Consider the following 15,586-nt stretch of genomic DNA (forward strand, 5'->3'; position numbering starts at 1 on the left):
GCTCTTCTGCAACATTCTCCCTAAGATCGCCCCTTTCCAGGCTCCCAGCATGGACACCCTTGGCTCTATTCATCATATAGCCTAAGCACCTAAGGGCAGGGATCAGGCCTTACTGATGTCTCCAGCCCCAGTGCCTTGCACAGTGCCCAGCATGTTGCAAGTGCTCAGCAGCATCTGAGAGGCTGCACAAGTCAGTGTTTAGCCTTCTCAACAGTGAAATATACCAACGCTGTGACCTGCTCTGAGACTCACTAACCCAAGTCCAAATGCTTATCCCATCTCAATCCTTTATAAGTAACTTATCCTATCAATAAGTAGACTGTAATGCTCTTCTAGGATTAGTGGTCATGACCAATGAGTTTGGTTTTTGTGAGATTAGTACCTATCTGTGACTTTAGACTGTAATGCTTTTCTAGGATTAGGGTTATGACCACTAAGTTTGGTTTTTGTCAGATTAGTACCAGTCTGTGACTTTACGGTACAAATTTCTATGAATGACTTTTTTTTTTTTTTTTTTTGAGATAGAGTCTTGCTCTGTTGACCAGGCTGGAGTGCAGTGGTGCAATCTTGGCTTAATGCAACTTCGGCCTCCAGGGTTCAAGCGATTCTCCTGCCTCAGTCTCCTGAGTAGCTGGGATTATAGGTGTGCACCACCAGGCCCGGCTAATTTTGTATTATTATTATTTTTAATAGAGACAGGGTTTCACCATGTTGGTCAGGCTGGTTTTGAACTCCTGACCTGATGATCTGCCTGCTCGGCCTTCCAAAGTGCTGGGATTACAGGTGTAGCCACTGCACCTGGCTTCTATGAATGCCTTTCTAATCCCATTTCAGTCTCAACACTTAGTGGAGCCCAAGGTTTTCCCTAATTGGGAAACATAAATCTCGTAAAAAAAAATTTGGAGACTTATGCTTTTGGGAAGATGGAGTAGATCTTTTCCTTGTTCTTTCTGCCAAGCACAACTAAAAACTCTAGGCAGCATATAAAAAGCAACGTAGATGACTCTGAAAGGCAGACAGAAGGTGACAGACTGGAGGGACACGGGTCTAAGGAAAGGTATGATGGTAACATTCCCAGGTTTTCTACTTGCCACCCACATCCACCCAGAAACACCAACGTGCACACATAAACAAAGCCTCGATGGAAGCCAGCTCTCTTTAGCCAAAGGTGCAGGAAAGGGGCAGTCCAGCAAGACAAGGGCTTCAGCCCAAAACCACGGTAAGAACAGGGGTGCCATCTCTGCCCATGTCAACAAAGGCCAAAGTGGGAGCCAAGACTTCCACCCTTGCAAGGCTGTAAGCAGACATCCCAGCATGCTGGTGACAGTGCTGTCAGGGACGGCTAAGCAGGGAGCTGAGCCTTTCATCCCAGTCAGTCAGTAAGGAACACCCCCCTCCTGGCCAGGCATTAAGGAACCAACTCTTCCCTCCCTTTGCCACTGAGGTGGTGACAGAGGAGGCCTAGTGGACAGTCAGGACTTCTACCACACTGCCCAGTGGGGTCAGCAGAGACAACATGGGAACCAGAACTGCCAGCCCTATCCAGCAGTAATGAGGAGCCTCCCTGCCCTTGGGTGTTAACAGAGAACAGCAGGAAACCAGGACTTCTAACTCCACCTGGCAATGAAAAGGTGGTACAATCCCTTCCTTTTCCTCTGCCAGAGTAGTCAGAGAAAGCCAGTTAAAACAGAAGTTTTAGGTAAGATACAGTCTCAGAACGTTAACACTCAAATGATCCAGGTTTCAACCTACAGCCACTCTTCATACCAAGAATCATAAATTTCTCAAACTAAATGAAAACACAAACAAAACAATAAACAGATGCCAACACCAAGAAGAGAGAGATACTGGAATTACCTGACAAAGCCATCATAAAAACGCTTGTTCAATGAGCAATTATGAACATGCTTGAAACAACTGAAAAAAACAAAGCCTCAGCAAAGAAATATAAGCTATAAAGAAGATCAAAATGGAAATTTTAGAACAGAAAAATCTCAACAGTAGAATAGAGGAGACAGGAAATAATCAGTAAACAAATATAGACAATTAGAAATCATGAGAGAAAATGGACCTCCCCCTCCAAAAAACAACAACAACAAAAAAACCGAGCTTCAGGGACCTGTGTGATTATAACAAAAGATCTAACGTGTACATGATGAAAGTCTCAGAAGGAAAGCAGAGAAAGTGAGGACTGAAGAAGTACATAAAGAAGCAATGGGTGAAAACTTCCCAAATTTAGTGAGACTGAACCTATAGATTAAAAAAAAAAAGAGCAAACCTCAAAATGGGGTTAACAGAAAGGGGAATCAAACTTGTGAAAACTAAGACAAAAAAACTTTGATATTAACCAGAGAAAATGACACATTACCTAGAGGGAAAATACAATTAGAATGACAGATTTCTCATTAGAAACCATGGAGACTAAAAGGAAGCATTTTTCAAGTACTCAAAGAAAACAAGTGTCATTCCAGAATCTTATACTCAAATGTAAATATCCTTCAGGAATACTTGGACATTCTCAGATAAAGAAAACTCAGAGAATTCATATCCAACAGACCTACCCTAAGAAAATGGCTGAAGGAAGTTATCAAAACAGAAAGGAAATGATGAAAGAAGGAACCTTGGAGAATTAGGAAAAAAATATAAATAAAATAAGATTTCCTTCATATCTTGAGTTTTCTAAATTATGTTGGATGATTGACGCAAAAATTCAAACACTATCTGATTTGGTTCTAAATGTATGTAAAGGTAATATTTAAGACAACTGGGGGAAGGCAAAGAAATAAAGGGAGATAAGGTTTCTATAGTTCACTTGAAATGGTAAAATGATGACCCCAGGACCATGATAAGTTATGCATATATAATGTATACCTAGACCAACCACTAAAAAAGCTATCTGAAGAGATATACTAAAAAATGCTACAGATAAATCACAACAGAATTCTAAAAAATATACAAGTAACCCACAAGAATACAGGAAAAAGAAAATAGAGAAAACAAAATAAAAATCAAATGGCAGATTTAAGTCCTAACATATCAATAAGTACATTAAAATAGACGGTCTAATTACATAATTAAAAAGAAAGAGACTGGCAGGCTGGATTAAAACTCATGACCTAATTACATGTTGTCAAAAAAACTTCAAATATAATGACATAGGCAGGCTGAAGTAAAAGGATGGAAAAAAATCATGGGAACATTAATTAAAGGAAAGCAGGAATGGCTATATTAATATTAGATATACTTGAGAGGAAAGAAAATTACTAGAAACAAAGAAGAACATTTTATCATATAATGATAAAAAGGTCAATCCACCAAGAAATTATAGCAATCTTAAATGTAAATGCATCGAACAAAAGTACTACAAACTACATAAAGCAGAAACATAAAAGAGAAATCCACAATTACATATGGAGATATCAACAACCTTCTCTCAACAGTAGAACAACTAGACAGAAAATCAGAAAGGAAATGAAAGAACTTAACACCACTACCAACCAACATACTCTAATGGACATTTATAAACTAGTCCACACAAAACAGGAGAACATACATTCTTTTCCAGTGCCCATGGATCATATGCCAAGACAGACCACATCCTGGGCCATAAAACAAACCTCAACACATTTAAAAGAAGTGAAATAATTTGGAGTGTATTCTCCAACTATAGTGGATTCAAAGTAGAAAGCAATAGCAGAAAGATAGGAAACTCTCCAATCTTGGAAGACTGAAAAGTAAGCAATATACTTCTAAATTATTCACGGGTCACCGAAAGTCTCAAAAGAAAAAAAAATGGAATGGAATGAAATTGAAAGTTCCATATATCAAAATTTGTGGGACATCAATAAAACAGGCCTAAGAAGGAAATTTATAGCACTAAAAGCATACATGAAAAGGGGGGAAAAGTCTTGTATTAACAATTTAAGCTCCCACCTCACGTACCTAAAAAAAGAGCCAAAAAATAAACCTAAGTAAGCAGGAGGAAGATAATAATAAAGATAAGAACAGAAGGCACTGTGACTGAAACAGAGAAGCAATGAAGAAAAATCAGTGAAACACAGAGCTATTCTTTGAAGAGATCAATAAAACTGACAAATCTAGCAAGACTGACAAAAAGCCCCCAAACAAATAAACAAACAAAAATAACTAAAAAAAAAAAGACACAAATTACCAATACCAGAAATGAAACAGGATATTCCTATAGACCCTACGGACATCACATGATGGTAAGGGAATATTACAAACAACTCTTCACATAAATGTGATAACTTAGATTAAATGATGGACCACTTGATTGAAAAACGCTATTACCACAACTCACCAAATACGAAACAGATGATGTGAGCAGCCCTGTAACTATTAGGAAAGTGAGTTAAAAATTAACAACTTCCCCTCACTTTAAGTCAAAGTGAACTCCAAACTAAGTTTCACACTTCATATAAAAATGAACTCAAAATGAATCGTGGACAACAGAAGGATAAAAAGACACACTAGAGACAAGTAAAAAATATTTGCAAACCACATATCTGACCAAGTACTAGTATCTAGAATATGTAAATGACTCTCAAAATCAATAGTGAAAAAAACCCAAACAATCCAATTTTAAAAACGGGCAAAAGACGTGAAGAAGATATTTTACCAAGGAAAACATACACATTGCAAATAAGCACATGAAAATGTATTCAACATCATTATCCATTAGAAAATAACTGCAAATAAAAACCACAAAGAGGCATCACTACGCACTTATCAGAACGGCTTCAACAGAAAAAATGAAGATGCTGGTGAGGATGTGGAGAACCTAGATCATTCCTACATTGCTGGTGGAAATGCAATACAGCACAGTCATTAGAGAAAACATTTTGGCAGTTTGTTTAAAAAATGAAATATGCAACTATCCTAAGACCCAATAAATTCATTCCTGGGCACATATCCCAGAGAAATGAAGTTCTATGTTCATACAAAAACGTGTACACAAACATTATAGCATCTTTATACATAATAGCCTTAAATTAGAAATAATTCAAATGTTCTTCAATGAGCAAATAACTAAAAAAAAAAACTATGGTACATCCATATGATGGACTACTACTCAGCAATAAAAAGGAACAAACTGGTGAATCTCCAGAGAATTAAACTGACTCAGAAAAACCCAAAGGGTACATTCCTTTTGGGGAAAGTTCTCCTTAGTCTGGCAACCATTAATCTCCTTCATTTCTACAATTTTGTCATTTCAAGAATGTTACATAAATGGAATCACAAATAGTTGCCAGACTAAGGGGCAGGCTGAAGAAGCAGGGAAGTGGATGTGGCCAGAAAAGGGCCCATGAGGATTCTCATGCACTTGGAAATGTTCTGTGTCTTGGCTGTTATCAGCATCACTATCCTGAGTGTAATATTGTCCAGTGGTTTTGCAATATGTTGCCATTGAGGGAAACTGGGTAGAAAGTATATGGGATCTCTGAATCTATTATTTGCATGAGAATCTACAATTATCTCAAAATAAAAAGCTAAAAAACAGTAAGTGGCCAGATACAGTGTGGCTCATGCTTGTAATCCTAGCACTTTGGGAGGCTGAGGTGGGGGATTGCTTGAGTCCAGTGTGGGGAACACAGGGAGACCCTGTCTCTCCTCCCCTCCGAAAAAATATTAGGCATGGTGGTACATGCCTGTGATTCCAGCTACTTGGAAGGCTAAGGGAGAAGAATCTCTTAAGTCTGGGAGGCTGCACTGAGCTGAGAACACACCACTGCACTCCAGCCTGGGTGGCAGAGTGAGACTCTGTCTCAAAAAAAAAAAACTCCCCAAAACCAAAAACCAAAAACCAGAACTCTTTATTGACAAAAACATTTGTCTCTGACTGTAGGGTACCTTGGGGCTACCCTCAGTTTGTGTAAGAACACTTAGGCTGCTAAATATTTAGAGTAGAGAACCACCCACTAGCTATACTTACCCATGGTCACCATAAATGCTGTGCATGTGGGGGGAGGCTGAATGTTCATCTGAGAGGCACAATATAAGTGAGGAGTTCTCATTCAATGCGAAGATGTTGGGTTTGACAGGGGGCCGATAGAGAGCATCTACGTGAAGAACACTGCCATAGTCTCTAACAGAGACACTATGTCCATTCTACTATTTGATGTCCTCAGAATCAGGCAGGAATTTAATGCCTGCAAACTCTGTTTTTTTCAGATGAACTCCTATGCCCCATTTTCCTTCAGGAGAACTACATGACATTTTTCCTCAACCATAACTGCCAGAAAACTTGCAGTTCAATTTAACACTTAATGGTAACAGCTAACTTTATTCTAGGTTTCTGCTGCTAGTACCATAACTAAAAAACAGATGAAACACCAAAAACCATTTCTGACTTTTATTCATTGTTTTGTATGTGCTTTGTTAATTTAAACTACCTCTAATCTGTTTTAAATATAGGCACAGTACGAATTATCAATATAAAAAGCATGTCCTAGCCATTTACTTAGTCTTTATCTTTACTAAATGCTGTATACTGAATTCGTCTGAGCTAGTTGCTCTGAAATGAATTGCTAGTCTGAGCTAATTAGTTGGCTCTCTCCCATTTTGAATCATTTCATTTAATTTCCACCCAAAAGAATTACTTCAGGGAAATTTCAATCACTAGCAAATGAGTTCTCTGAACATGTGTGGTCCCATGTCAGGCCCTGTCATATCAGTGACAGCACTGGAGAGAGGTACCTCTGGAACACCTCTAGAGAATCACCAACTGTGACCTCCAGAAAGAATCTCCCTAGGCTTCAGGGGTGCTGGCATCACACTTACGGACTTCCTCTTACACGCAACCTCCCACGCCTTATACAGGTCGACAATCTCTTATTTGGAACTCTGAAATCCAAAAAACTCTCAAAGCTTTTTTTTTTGAACTCATTTAGAAACAAAACTTAATATGACTATACATTTTTGATGGCTGATCTGATGTTCACCTACTTTTGCAGTCTAATGCATTGTGTGGTGTATGCATTGCACACCTTTCTAAAATTCTGAATTCCCAAACACATGAGGCACCCAGAATGTTGTATAAGGACTGTGGACCTCACCTCTAGCTTACTCTGCCATCCCATTTCCAAGGCTGCACCTATGAATCTGGTATTGCCCAGAACTGCTTTTCCTCTGAAACCTTACTCTCATACCTCCTTTTTAGATCTTAGTCTCTGAACATTCCTTGCTCCCACCATCCCCGAAATTCAACCTGTCAGATTTCCCATCCCTGACTCATCCATGTTCTCCATCTGTGAGGTTCCCTCTGGCTAAAGGTCCTCCCCCAAGCTATTAGTTCCACACTGTCCAGCACAATACCTGACTGCTCTCCTGCCAGCACTCCTGTAACATCCTCACTCCCTGTCTTTTTGCTGTCCCTGCCCTACAGAACTCCAGCACTGTCCTACTCCTCCAACTACCCAGTTTTCACTCTTCACCGCTGGACTGCAGGGTACAACTGAGAAAGTGACACAAACCTGAGGCAGTGCCTTGGTAGCCCTCGGCTTGGCCTCCAACATTGCTGAAGGGGACAGCGTGCAAATGCAAGTTTCCTGCCCCTGCTGACTCCCCGTCTACAACATTCTCAGCGACGTGGAATTTGACTACTACAAACTATTTTGTGTTTCTACCCTACCACTTCCCCCATCAGTCTTAGACGACGACTTAGCTCAAATAAAAACTTCCCTAAACACACATGCGGCCTCAAGTCAGCTCCTCAAGTTCAAGTGAAAGCTCGTATCCTGCGTCTCCATCTTTCCCAACTCACCCACATCTGCACACCTGCGGAGTGTCCATCCTTTTATTATCTACCAAACTGGGTCTTGGCCCACTCCACCTCCTGGGCACTTGGTTTCACCAATCATCTCCTCATTTTCTTCCCCTTCTCCTTTTCTTTGAGGAGGCAGCACAGTGTATGAGTTAGAATCACACAAACTGGGGCTTGCTCCTGTTCTGCCCAGTGTTGCCTTACTGGAAAACTGTAGCAAGCAGTGCCAATCACCAGGGCACACAAGACATCATGATCACATGTGGAACATTGGCAAACGTGGATCAGCACCGCCGTCTCAGGTCTATGGGCCTTCTGACCTTGGCCCAGAGATACTTTCAAGCACCATGTCCCCATGTGTCTTTCATTTTTCAACAAAAATACTGCCTTCTTGGTTGTAACTCTATACATTAAAAAAAAAAAAACACTCACCATACAATACATGCATACTTTTATCTTGTTAAAAATTAAACAGGGAAAATACAGGTTAAAGAGTAAAGGTTCCCAATACACTGACTAGTTAATGGCTACTACCAACAGTCTAATGTGAAAGTTACTCTAAGCCATAGTGACTTGGTCTCAGTCAGAAGTGGCTGTGCTTCACACAAATTGTTCTTGCCAAGATCACAAACAACGTCCTCAAGTCCAGGCTCTGTGAGCACTCTTCAGCCTCTGCTCTGCCCAGCCCTGCCTGCTGGAATGTGCTAACCACACCTTCTACTGATTTCTGTCATGCTATCTGCTGGCTGCCTTATTGTTTGGCCTTGCCCTCGGGATTCTCTGCTTGTCCCAATTATTACCTTTGAGACCAAGTTCCAAGCAGATGCTTCTGCTGGGATGCTCCACAGCCACCTTCAACTCAGCAGGCTACAGATGGCATGTGCCACTTCCTGCCCCAATAATAATGACAGCAGTAGCAACACCCTATGATGTGGGCAGTAACTGCTCTCTTCACTTTAAAAATAACAAGTGGAGGCTCAAGGGAGTCATTTTCTCCAAAGTCAAAGTTTGTAAGGGGGCAGAGTCAGGATATAAACTGCACCTGCCTAATGGCATAGTCTGGTCTCATGATGCCGCACCTCTCTGTCTCTCCCTACCCTCGATAAAGCCAAAGCGAGAAATGAGAATGGCCACAAGTGCCATCATTTCTATGGTTAATGCAGATACTGAGGCCAACTGTGCCAGGTTCACGGCTTCTTGGGTTTTAGCCCTCAATCCTGCAATTGCTGTTGTTCAGTCCATGGGGTTTAGGTGTTACAGGTGGAAGGAACCAAAGCAGTACAGAATCTAATGCTTATTCAACTGCATGAGTCCCTGCTCAGGCCAACCATGAACAGGGAGCACTTCTGGGCATCATCTTTCACCAGAAACAGTGACTGGAGAGATGGCATAGCATGATGGAATTGCTTGCAAGCCATCCAACTGCAGAAGGCAAGATCCAGGGAGATTAACACAATCACTTGAAGAGGTCATTCTGAGCAGCTTCCAAAAGCCAGAAATTACATAAGCTCATTACAAGAAATATTTTTTGTTTGAGATACCAGGGGTATTAAAAAAAAGAATGTGTTGCCTCTGAAAAGATAATGTTCATATTTAATGTAAACCTGCTATTTGCAGGGATGTGGGGGTAAGCTTTTGAAAGATTATAAAGGTTCTGCCTAGCTGGAAGCCTGTAGTTTCATAACATACTACTAGCTTGCAACCCCAAGATCAATGCCCACCTTTTAAAGTTCATTTTAAAGACTGTCTTTCTATATGTATGTTACACTTCAATAAAAACATTGAAGAAGAAAAAAATACAGACACAGGCTCCTTCCTTTTTTCCAAACAGCATCAATGGGAAGGATACCAAGTAGAATAGCCGTTCTTGTGAAGTCTGTAACCACGGTTTCCTCACAGGCTCAAGAGTTACCAATAATGTGGTACCCATGCTCCCTCCCTGAGTATCTTTTACTAGGTCGACTCTAGAACCACTGTGAAAATTAAAAAGCATTTCATTTTAAAATTTATATTCTCAATAAGTGACCCTGAAAATAGAATTGGACCTATCATGCTGATGTTGGAAGACTCTGTTAGACAAAGGAATGAAGTACTCAATTTGACTGTCCAACTCTTTCTTTGCGATAAGAAAGGATAATATGGATTTATTTTATTCATGCTGTAAATGTGGGGAAAAAATGCTATGTAACTTGACCTAATTAAAAAAGAACTTTTAAGTATCCACTTATGATTATTCTAAAAACTACCCTAAAATATGTAAGTTCAGCTAATAATGGGTTAACCAAAAAAGGATTTCTGTAGAAGAGGTTAACCAATAATATTCTAGACATTTTACTGTTTTACAAATCTGAATGGGTATAATTCCAGAGGATTCAATAGAGCTAGTTTTCATATTACTGGGACTTAAAAATTACCTAAAATTTCTAGATTCTGGGATGTCAGGTTTTTTTTGGCTTCTTAGGGCTGCCAAGATTCCCATTTTCTGTATAAACTGAAGCCAAAAACTCCTTGGTAAACCATTCTGGAAGGGACTGATAGAGGCTTGGAATAATATATGTAATGTAATATATAATATAATATAATGATAATGGCTGCCACAAGAGAGAAAGGAAGATGCAAAAAAGCTCAGGCTGTGAAGGGATGAAACTGCAATATAAACTAAACTAGAGGCTATTTGCTGGTTTTTACCTTTTGATTCTGGAGCTCACAAACTGGTCTACCTATCTGTGTGTGGTGCAGACTTCTAAGCTCCCAGTGGTGCCTACCTCCTGGTATTTATGCCCATGTGTGGTTCTCTCTCCTGGAGTGTGGGCTGGACCACACTTCTAATGAGCAGAATACAACAACATTGATGGGATGCCACTTCCCAGATTAGATCATAAGAAATGGTGACTTTCATCCTGCCAGCTCGCTTCTTCCTTGCCCTCGTTTGCTGGTTCTGGGGGAGCCAACTGCCAAGCTGTGACCTGACCTGTGGATAGGAACCATGACAGACCTCTGGCCATAGTCAGCAAGGAGCTGGGGCCCTCCATCCAACAGCCCATGAAGAACTGAATCCCACCATCAACTGCCTGTGTGAACGTGGAGGCAGGTCCACCTTTAGCTGAACCTTAAGATGACATGAGGCTTGGCCAACACCTTGACTGAAGTCTTATGAAGGCCATGGGACCCAGCGAAGCTGTACCCATGTCCCTGACCACAGTAACTGTAAGATAAAAGTATATGTTCTTTTAAGCCTCTGGGTTTGGGGGTATTTGTTACTCAGAAGACAAGTAATACAGTAAGCAGAACTCTAAAGCAGGGTTGGCAAACTTTTTTTGTAAAGGGCCAGATAGCAAATATTTTCAGCTTTGTGGGCCATATTGTCTTGGTCACAATTATTTAACTCTGCCATAGAAGCATGAAAGCTGAGGCTATACCAACAAATGAGCATGGTTGTATTCCAATAAAACTTTATTTATAAAACCGGGTGGTGATTTGGCCTGCTAACTGTAGTCTGCCAACCCCTGCTCTAAAGTAAAGAAATCCTAATTTTGAGTTAAAAGGCAGATGATCTCCATTTTACCACTGTGCTCAAAATTATTTTAACAAATTAAAAAAAGCTAAATCTATCACAGTAACACAATCACAGGCAGTTGAAAAGAAAAACAGCAGATTCCACAAAATTTCTGATTTTGTAAACAATCTAAGAAATACAAATGTATCTTTTATGACAGATACCTCTAATTGCATTTTGATGGAAAAGCTGAAGTCCAATACTAGAGATAAATCTAAGCCAGAAGAACCTATGAAATTAGTTGCTTCTCACAACCATGATTACAACAGCTCCTTAAGCATGCACTGGCTTTTCCCTCATACATCATGGATCTCCGGCAGTGGGAACAGATGATTACCTTTGCTTTTTGACCATGGCGATGGAGGTTGCTCTGTAAACACTTCTAGGGCTGGGGAGTCATGGTGGTCGAAGTCTTTGTCCATGGCTTCTATGAGACTGGTGATGTCCGAGTCCTCGGAACTGTGCCTTGTGCTGCTGGCACGTTCTGGGTGGGAAAGGTGTGTGAGGGGGGCGGGAGACAGCCTTTCAGGCTGCGGCTCCTGGGGCTGAGGCACTGGCGGTGGTGGAGGAGGCTGAGGGTGCTGCTCCAGAGGGCTGTGAGCATGGTGCTGGCTGCCGTGCTGGCTCTGCTTTGCCCCTTTGGACTTTCTGCCTGCTGTATGACCTTGAGTCACTGTGTTCGAATCTAAGACAAGGGGGCTTGTTTTGTTAGCAGACTGTGAAGAAGCTGCTTGAGCAGAAGTCCTACTAGAGGTACTTGAACTGTTTTTGGCTCTGACGTTTTCCACGTCAGCTGAGTTTCTATTGCTGTGACTGCTGTGTGGGTGGACTGATGGGCCACACTGCTTATGACTCCCGGCACTGGGTCGGGATGATGAACCGCCTGCTCCACAGAACCCCCTACTGTGACCGGGGTCACAGCTGAGTGTGTTCAAGCTGAAAAAGGGACCAACTGCAGATCAGTAAATAGCAACCTACAAAATCTAATATTAAAAAAAACTTATTTCATCAGTATAGCCACCATAAATATAAACTACACTAGGGGAAAAAATGCAAGAAACGGAGTATTTCCACAACTCTCTAAGATTCTATCTGAACATTTATAATTTACCATCAGTGATCTAACTAAAAGTATTTTAACCCTTACCAATATAATAAAAACACAGAATCCAGTATGAGCTCTAAGTCACTCAGAGTTCCATATAGGTTATTATTAAGTAATCAGAATTAAGATTTTTTTCCCTTGAGCAAAGATGAAAACAAACATTTTTTCTTGTAATTTTATCAGCCAAATCTGTGCATACTAGGGAATTTATTGCCAGCATGTAAACATACTTTCCTTCAGATGAAATACCAACGATTCTCCTGAGATCAAAAGGCCTTCCCACATCAAAGGGTGGGTTTGAGGCCTCAAAGGATAGCCGCCTTCGAAATGGCTCCCATATTCCTTGAGCTTCCAAATAGGCTGTTCCAATGACCAAAAGAAACAGTGCACTGCAAGGGTACAAAAGTTGGAAAATCAGGATTCATTTGTTAGTGCACAAGCAACAAAATTCGGTACTAAAGGCAGAGTTTCTTGGTAAAGTACAATATAATAGAAAACCAAGATGTCTGTGAAAACTTTTAATAGACAAAAATCAGTTTTATGGATAAAAGTTTGCACATCAATTTTTTTTTTGGGCAAGGGGGAGGGAGTTTCACTCTTATTGCTCAGGCTGGAATGCAATGGCACGATCTTGGCTCACTGCAACCTCTGCCTCCCAGGTGCAAGCAATTCTCCTGCCTCAGCCTCTTCGAGTAGCTGGGATTACAGGCATGCGCCACCATGCCTGGAGAATTTTTTTGTATTGTTAGTAGAGATGTAGTTTTACCATGTTGGTCAGGCTGGTTTCGAACTCCTGACCTCAGGTGGTCCACCTGCCCTGGCTTCCCAAAGTGCTGAGATTACAGATGTGAGCCACTGCACCCAGCCTGTACATCAATTTTTATAGAATGCCATCTTACATGGAGGTTTTACGTGGAGGCAATAATTATGTGTATTAGAAGAAATGCCTGGAATTTGATTTTTTCTTTTACTAAGAAGAATTTTGCTTTTTCCTTAAGGGATATGTGATATAAACATGTAAATTAGTTTAGAGGTGAATTTATCTGATTCTTGAAACACAAAGTAACACATTAAGAACAGATGAAGACGCTGAGGATTTAAAAAATATTTCTCATCAGTTTCATGTGGCCTACGTACTACTGTGTTAAGTATATTATATATATATGTGCCCAAGTCAAGTAACTACCTGAGCATTGTAAAAAGACGTTAACATGTACTTAATTTGTATAACAAATTTCAGAGGTAAAGAAGACTGTTTATTATATATGCCACCCAAGAAGGGCTCAGTTTTAACTGTTCCCACCAGTCTGTGAGCTTGATAAAGGCACAGTTCTCTTTTGTTCGCTGGCATATCCCAGCATTTAGAACAGTGCCTGGCACACAGCGGGCACTCAATCAACAGTGTTACCTGATGAATGAATATGAACCTCAAAATAAGATGCAAGTACCTCATTATTCCTGAGATGATGATGTACAGAGCCAGTTCCCAGTTGGGTCTAGGTAGGGCTTCTGCACAGGTTGCTAACATATGGTAAGGAAGGGATGCATTCAATATAAACACAAACTCAGAGCCACTTGTTGTTATAAACTTCAGTTCCCGAATAACTCTAGAAGCTGTAAAATCAGGAGTAAACCTAAAACAGAATGATGGCAGTAAGGCTAAATTTTAAAAATATCTCACAAGCAGTTTACATATAATACCAGTTCCATAAGCCTTTGAAATATAACACAGAATTTGAGTTCGATACTTTTATTCAACTTCCCCATTTTACTATGATAAAACTATTGTCCCATGGTCAATAATAGGAACAACGATACTCTGTGAATAATTAGAGAAATTACACTAAAAATTAACAATAATCAGCTTCCTGTAATTATTAATTCAGAAAATGGTCCTGGGTTTCATGTCCTTCCCTCCTTCTTTCTTCTTTATCTAAATCAATGCTCTTCTCCCTGACTACAGTCCCAATAATGTCTTTAAAAAAAATCTAAACAAACCGTCTGGGGCCAAGTGATTTTTCCATCATCCCCTACAGTATTGATTACTGCCACAATTATTCTTATTTTTTGCTAATTGTATGCACCTTGAGGAAAGGTGTCTTATTCCTCATTGCATCTTTAGGTGTTAAACAGTATGCCTTGTATGCAATAATGTAGGTACTTATTAAGTAAATATCCATTAAAGATCATAAAATTAAATATTCAATTGAGACAGAAGTTGAATTTTATTGCATAAACTTTATATAACAAAACAAGTTATCAATTAATTGTTAAAATATGCTGCAGCTATTACTGAAACAGGCATTAAAATTGTCTTCTGACCAAAATATTACACATCCTTGTACTGCAAAACATGAAAAAACTGTACATATATGAAACAAATCTCTGTTGCTAGGGCACTGTGAATTTATACCAACATAACCCTGAAAATAATTTTTCAACATAACCCTTTTGCTTTAACATAACCCTGAAAATAATTTTGAAATTGATTTCTAAGATTATTTGATCTACCTTGGAGATAAAGTTTCACAACTTCTGAAAACTGAGATATGAAGAAATACCTTAACCAAAAATTAAGTGAAAAAAATTCATAACTTTGAAAACTAAGATATGAAGAAATAACTTAGCTAAAGATTAAGTGAAAAAAAATCAAATGAATATATTTGTGGATAAAGATTTTTGGTAAATATGAAAACTTATCTTTGCATAGGGTTTGAGCAACTCTAGTATAAAAAGTTAGTGATTCATTATACCTTACAATAAAATACTTACAATATGATTATATCTCTAGAGGCATTGGCACTTAGAGCAAACTCTTGACAATTAACAACTTTAAAGCCATATCCTTCACATGAGTATCCACTGATTTCAATGGTTTCTATATGAATTTGAAGTTGTCCTGTATTCTCTACCTTAAACGTTCTTTTCAATGTGAAATTTGGTTCCCTTAGTTTTAAACCTAAAGGAAAAAAATCAGGAATAAGACTACATCTTGTCATCATGTGCTCCCAGTCCAAATGATAAATACATTATTCATGAATTACTGTATGTCACAGGTTATAAACCATCCCTGCATGTCAGAGAGATCAGCTATTCCTCAGCTTTCATCATGAGGTAGGTAATCTACTTTGACATACCATTT

The 15,586-nt window shown here is 39.6% G+C and overlaps 1 protein-coding gene across 1 annotated transcript in view; it reads right to left on the reverse strand.

The window, feature by feature from the left end:
• LOC105722158 (transmembrane protein 131-like) overlaps positions 1 to 15,586 on the reverse strand; it is a gene marked incomplete at its 5' end in the record, with an annotated part of 57,401 nt that overhangs the window by 25,471 nt on the left and 16,344 nt on the right. The window contains 4 exons of the mRNA XM_064371918.1: positions 11,677 to 12,275; positions 12,675 to 12,833; positions 13,893 to 14,078; positions 15,217 to 15,403. Of these exons, the coding sequence (XP_064227988.1) occupies positions 11,677 to 12,275; positions 12,675 to 12,833; positions 13,893 to 14,078; positions 15,217 to 15,403 (1,131 nt within the window). The remainder of the gene's footprint in view (positions 1 to 11,676; positions 12,276 to 12,674; positions 12,834 to 13,892; positions 14,079 to 15,216; positions 15,404 to 15,586) is intronic.

The sequence above is a fragment of the Aotus nancymaae genome, unplaced genomic scaffold (assembly GCF_030222135.1).
Source record: "Aotus nancymaae isolate 86718 unplaced genomic scaffold, 86718_ANA_hifiasm-v0.15.2.pri h1tg000221l, whole genome shotgun sequence".
Taxonomy (NCBI): domain Eukaryota; kingdom Metazoa; phylum Chordata; class Mammalia; order Primates; family Aotidae; genus Aotus; species Aotus nancymaae.